The sequence below is a fragment of the Mesoplodon mirus genome (assembly GCF_964341445.2).
Source record: "Mesoplodon mirus genome assembly, chromosome: 4".
Taxonomy (NCBI): Eukaryota; Metazoa; Chordata; class Mammalia; order Artiodactyla; family Ziphiidae; genus Mesoplodon; species Mesoplodon mirus.
The window spans coordinates 147403332-147410082 of record NC_138979.1 but is presented as its reverse complement, the minus strand read 5'-3'; the positions used below and the strand labels follow the sequence as shown (position 1 = coordinate 147410082).

At 36.2% G+C, this 6751-nt stretch overlaps 1 protein-coding gene across 3 annotated transcripts in view; it reads right to left on the bottom strand.

Moving 5' to 3' along the window:
- PCNX4 (pecanex 4) overlaps window positions 1–6751 on the bottom strand; it is a 56907-nt gene that overhangs the window by 14236 nt on the left and 35920 nt on the right. For 2 of the 3 annotated variants that reach the window (XM_082617429.1, XM_082617431.1), the window contains one exon: window positions 2982–3931. In XM_082617429.1, the coding sequence (XP_082473555.1) occupies window positions 3680–3931 (252 nt within the window). In that variant the 3' untranslated portion in view covers window positions 2982–3679. Of the gene's footprint in view, window positions 1–2981; window positions 3932–6751 lie in introns of those variants that run through there. The other variant, XM_082617430.1, reaches the window with a different exon arrangement.

Genomic DNA, 6751 nt, shown 5'->3' with positions numbered 1-6751 from the left:
GGAGAAGTTGGAGACCACCCTGGTGGCTACCTTTGGGAAATGGGGAAGGTGTAAATGGTGGAGTGACACCATGAGGTACAGCAGGTAAAAGCAATGGAATAAATGCATACATGGCAAGATGGATATATCCTAGAAGCACGGTGATGAGTGAAGAAAGTAAATGATGACTATAACAATCCTGTTTACATATACTTTAATTTATGTGCACAGAAGATAGTGCTCATTTTGTCCACAGGGGATCCCAGATAATGGAATTATTAAACACAGGCTTGAAAATTAGGTTTGGTATATTTAAAGATATAAAACACAAGATTGAGAATTTCAGCAGCAACCTAAGTGTCCATTGATGAATAAAGAAGATGTTGTGTATATATATACAATGTAATATTACTCAGCCATTAAAAAAAGAAATCTTGCCACTTGATACAACATGGATGGATCTAGAGGGTATTATGCTAAGTGAAATATGTCAAAGAAAAATACCACATGATCTCACTAATATGTGTAATTTAAAAAAAGAAAACAAAAAACAGACACACAGCCACAGAGAAAACATGGGTGATTATTGTGGGGTGGGGGCAAAATAGGTGAAGGGGATTAAGAGGAAAAAGCCTCCAGTTATAAACCCCTGTGGGTTTGTTCCTATTGTCTGTTGTTTCTCTCTTTTGCTCATGTTGTCTTATCTCCTCAGGTGCTTTATTTTAGATTGTCCAACATAAATATGAAAAATTATAAAAATAACTTAAAAGGTCCAGAGAAGATGTACATTTGCTCTGGGTAGTAGCTAGGTACACTACAAATCCAGGGTCACCTTAATCCAGTTTTAGGGATTGAAAAGATTGAAAATGCATCTATTTTTTTTGTTCACCCTCCTTTGGAGAGCCGTGGGCTCCATTTTTTAACCCTCTAACTTAGTAGCAAGTCTGCCAAAAGTGTTAGTTATCTTCTCAGCCACCTCTTCCTTAATTGGCAAATGTTCCTAGAAGAAAAGCAGCTCAAATGCTGAGCTCAGGTCTCTTAAGTTTCATTTTGCCTTGGATCTTGGTTGGTGATATAATTCTTCACTGTCTTCTTGGTTCTCTGATACCTTTAAACAGACTTAAAAATATTATTTTGCCCAGCTTTCCTAATTCTCTGTGAGATGTCTCATGTGAATTACCTAGGCAGTACTAAGGTAGAAGTCAGAAAACCTGGTATTAGGGCAAGTTCAATCAGGTCAGATATTTTGAATATATGAGATGGAGATAAATAGTTACATATACAGGTTCAGTGCTAAGAAGAGAGGTTGAGTACATGTATTTGAACATCATCGACTTACTGATGATATTTTAGGTCTTGGGAGTGAATGAGATTGTCTGTGGTGAAATGTAGAGTAAGAAGAGGGGGCCTGAACCAGTTGTTAAGAAATTCCAAAATTTAGACGTCAGGTAGAAAAGGAAAAGCAGCAAAGGTGATTGAGAAGGAGTAGTCAGGGAGACAGGAAGAAAATGAAGATAATGTAGTGTCAGGGAAGCCCAAAAGAAAAAAATTCAAGGAGTTGTCAAATGTGTCAAATGCTACTTAGAGGACAAATAAGATGAGAATATAAAAGTAACTATAGTTTACCCTCGAATAGTGCTGGGGTTTTAATCTGCATATAATTTAGAGTGGGCCCTCTGTATCCGTGGTTTCTCCTTATCTGTGGATTCAATCGATTTTGTATCTTAGTATTCACTACTGAAAAAATCCATGTACAAGTGGACCTGCACAGTTCAAACCCACGTTGTTCAAGGGTCAGCAGTAGTTGGTTTGACAGTATGAAAGTAAATAATGACTTTAATAAAAACTTTCTTTATTTGGGGGGATAGTAGAGATGGAATCCAGACTGGAATGTTTTGACAAATGGATGAAGATGAGGAAACTTGGCCATGAAAAGAAATGGAGGGACATGGCGGCAGTTTGAGAAAAATTCATGGTAAAGGGAAAGCATGGCTTGGCACTAATACTGAAAATCTTTAAACAACTTAAAATGCCCATTATTTGGGGGACAGTCTAATAATTTGTCATATCTATCAATGTTATACAGTCATTAAAACTGATAACTAGTGTTTTTAATGATATGAGAAAATTTCCCTAGGTGACAAAAAAGGTATATATATATAATTTTCCAGCTAATAAATCTGTTACATAAATCATAAGCCTGAGATCTGAACTCAGATGTAACACCAAACCCTATCTTATCAACTGTACTATATTGCTTCCCCCAAAATGACTTAACACACGAATCTCATGAATTCATTAATTGAAATTAGTCCAAAAAGCTATCCTTTAACACTGCTGTATTGAACTGTTCCACTTAATAAAGGAGTAATAGTAATAAAAACCTAATTGGTACATTGCAAATAATTTCAATCATTACTAAAGAGAATGTATTACTGTACTACCTACTCAGGAGGCTACTACAGATTAAATAACGGGTACTATAGATGGAAATAAATAAGGTGTAGAGGAAATTCATGTCCCAAATGATGCAGATTCATTGTTCATCCTCCTTATAAGTACCTATAAAAAGTTCTAAGCAGCAAAACAGTGAAAATATAAAAGCCTGATCACATTATGAAAAATTTTCTCCGATCTCTTTCTGCCTTTAGTTCAAACACCTTAAGACACTAGTAACTGGTAGTCCTACCGGATAAGTCGTTCTTCCAAAGCAGTATATTCAGTTGAAAAGAAATGCATAAGGGGCCAGATCTACAGAATGGCCTCTAACAGTCATAATCAGATTACCTTAATGTTGGTGATCCTGTGAGTATTCACATGATGAATGGGATGACCTTTTCCTTTCAAACATATCAAAAGGATACTTGGAAAAAAAAAAGATTTTTTTTGGAAGAGATTTTATTGAAAATTTTTAAGGTTTCTGAATTGAAGTATATGAAAAGAAAATGAATGGATTATATGGAAACAGACCCTGTTAAATATTAAAATAAAATAGCACAAAGTTTCAAAATACTATAAAATTTAATATTTCAAATAAATATATATACATTATGTAACCTTCAGTAGAATCCATTATCTTGACTTAAAAACACTGATATGTGTATCTTTTTTTTTTTTTTTTTTTTTTTTTTTTTCTTTTTTTTTTTTTGCGGTATGCGGGCCTCTCACTGTTGTGGCCTCTCCCGTTGCGGAGCACAGGCTCCGGACGCGCAGACCCAGCGGCCATGGCTCACGGGCCCAGCCGCTCCGCGGCATATGGGATCCTCCCAGACCGGGGCACGAACCCGCATCCCCTGCATCGGCAGGCGGACTCTCAACCACCGCGCCACCAGGGAGGCCCTGTGTATCTTTTAAGCATGTAAAAATTACATAGTTGTTGACTTCTCTAAGGCAAGTCACTTATCACACATTTAAGAAAGCATTAAAAAATTCATTATATAATCTTACACAAATGTTTTATATTTACCAAAGCCAACCACACGCAATAGGGCACAAATACTGGCCAACTAACTTTAACTTCTATGTTAGGCATAAAGTTGTTTTAAACCATTAAGATACCTAAGAGAATCAACTTTATAGAGCTTAGCTTTTCTTAGGCATCTGACCTGTGGGAGGAGAGAGAGAAGTCCAGTGAAGTTATGAGGAATCATATTAATTTTCTAGACATCTCATTTGCTCACAATACAAGTTAAAATGGGCTCTAAAACAAATGTATATGGAGAGGTTTTGAAGAATAAATTGGATATCCCAGGGGAGGATCAGCCGCTTGTACTGTAAGGTTTCTTAAAAGTAGTGCATGAGCTTGTATACTATAACGTTCCTCATCATCATTGGTGGCATAAAGCAATTCCCATGAAAGATTGGCCCACTGACCTCTAACAGCTTCAGCATTTAACTTCCCAACTTGGATCAATAATTCTTGAAGGGTAAGTACTCTCCCAGTGTAAACTCCCTGTAAAGAATAAACGAGGTGGGAGGGAAAGCAAAAGAAAAGAGATTATATTCAGGCCTTTATTTATAAAATGAGAGAAAAAATCCATTGTAGTTAGGCAAACTTAAACAGAAAGTAGTGTATCAAAATGTACACGAGTTGCTTGTCTTCAGAATCAAGAATCACATCTATCTGATTGCTCTCCAAATAAGTGCAAGAGAAAAAAACTTCCTGATAGCCACTGCACTCACTTCTCTTTACTTTCCTCTCTATTCCCTCATCCCATCTGGCCTCAGCAATGCATAAGTCATAAATAATAGTGAACGATCATCCAGTAGGCTCTTTTCAAAAGCAGCTTTATTGAGATATAGTTCACATTCCATATAATTTACTGATGTGAAATGTATATAATTCAATGACTTTTTAGTATGTTCAGATACATACAACTATCTCCACAATTGTAGAATATTTTCATGACCTCAAAAAGAAACCTTGTACTCTTTAGCTATTATCCTGCTATCCCTTAATTTCCCCAGTCATTAGCAACCACTAATGTATTTTCTAATCTAATGTATTGATTTGCCTCGTCTTGGAAATTTTACATGAATGGAATCGTGTGGTTTTTCATGACTGGCTTCTTTAATTCAGCAGGTTTTCAAGGTTGATTCATGTTGTAGCATGTATCAAGTAATTCACTCCTTTTTATGGCCAAATAATATTCCATAGAATGAATATACCACGATTTGTTTATTCATTCATCAATTGATGGACATTGGGTGTGTCCATCTTTCAGCAGTTATGAATAATGCTGCTATATTTGAATTTTCATGTGGATTTATGTTTTCATTTATCTTGGGTATACAGGAGCGGAATTACTGGATCATATGGTAACTCTATGTCTAGTTGAGAAAATGCCAGAATGTTTTCCGAAGTGGTAGTACCATTTTACATTTCTGCCAGCACTGTATCAGAGTTCCAATTTCTCCATATCCTCACCAACGCTTATTATCTAACTTTTTGATTTCAGACATCCTACTATGAAGTGATGTCATTGTGGGTTTTTTTTGTTTTTTGGGGTTTTTTTTGCGGTACGCGGGCCTCTCTGTTGTGGCCTCTCCTGTTGCAGAACACAGGCTCCGGACGCGCAGGCTCAGTGGCCATGGCTCACAGGCCTAGCCGCTCCGTGGCATGTGGGATCCTCCGGGACCGGGGCACGAACCCATGTCCCCTGCCTTGGCAGGCGGACTCTCAACCACTGCGCCACCAGGGAAGCCCTCATTGTGGTTTTGACTTGCATTTTGCTGATGATGAATGATGTTGAGCATCTTTTCATGTGTTTATTGTTCCACTTGTACATTTCCTTTGAAGAAATGTCTATACAATCCTTTGTTATTTTTAAATTGGGTTAAGTTATGCTATTTATGGTCTAGCCCTCTAGTATATTTTTCATTTAGTTCTTTTTTATAATTTCTATCTCTATTGATATTCTTTCCCTATTTGATGTGAGATTGTCATCATACCTTCCTTTACCTCCCTTTTTAAATTGAAAGACAATTGACATATTAGTTTCAGGTGTACAACATGATTCAATATTTGGATATATTGTGAAATAATCACAATAAGTCTAATTAACATCCATCACTTCTTGAGATGAGAACTTTTATGATCTACTCTCTTGGCAATATAACAATATACAATCAATATTATTAACCACACTGTGCATTGCATCCCCAGGTCTTATTTATTTTGTAACTGGAAGTTTGTACCTTTACCAATTGCACCCACTCCCACCCTCTGGCAACCACCAATCTGTTCTCTGTGTCTGTGAGTTTGGTTTTTTTCTTTTTAATTTTTTAGATTCCACATATAAGTGAGATCAAATGATATTTATCTTTGACTTATTTCACTTAGCCTAATACCCTTAAGGTTTATCCATTTTGTCACAAATGGCAAGATTTCCTTTTTTATGGATGAATAATATTCCTCTGTGTGTGTGTGTGTGTGTGTGTGTATTTTCTTTATCCACACATCCGTAGGTATACAGGTTATTTCCATGACTTGGCTGTTAAAAATAACGCTGCATTGAGCATGGGGGTGCAGGTATGGTTCTGAATTAGTGTTTTCATTTCCTTTGAATAAACATTCAAAATTGAAATGGCTGTATCATACGGTAGTTCTGTTTTTAATTTTCTGAGGAACATCCATATTGTTTTCCAGAGTGGCTGCATTAAATTACATTCCCACCAAAGAAGGATTCCCTTTTCTCCACATCTTAGCCAACACTTGTTATTTCCTATCTTTTTGATAAGAGCCATTCTAACAGGTTATGAGGTGATAGTGGTTTTGATTTGCATTTCCCTGATGGTTAGTGATGTTGAGAACCTTTTCATATCCTTGTTGGCAAACTGTATATCTTCTTTGGAAAAATTCATATTCAGTCTACTCAGATACCCTGCCCATTTTAAAATCAGATTTTTTTTTTTTTGCTATTGAGTTATATGAGTTCTTTATATATTTTAAAACATAATAACCCCTTATTAGATATATGTTTTACAAATATTTCTCCCACTTTGTAGATTGTCTTTTCATTTTGTTGATGATTTCCTTTGCTGTGCTGAATGAAGATTTTTATTTTTTAATTTAATTTTTTTATTTTGCTGAGCCACACAGCATGTAAGATCTTAGTTTCCCCACCAGGGATCAAACCTGTGCCCCTGCAGTGGAAATGCAGAATCTTAACCACTGGACTGCCAGGGAAGTCCCTGAATGAAGCTTTTTAGTTTGAAGTAATCCCACTTGTTTATTTTTGCTTTTGTTGTCAAGTCCAAAAAATCATTACCA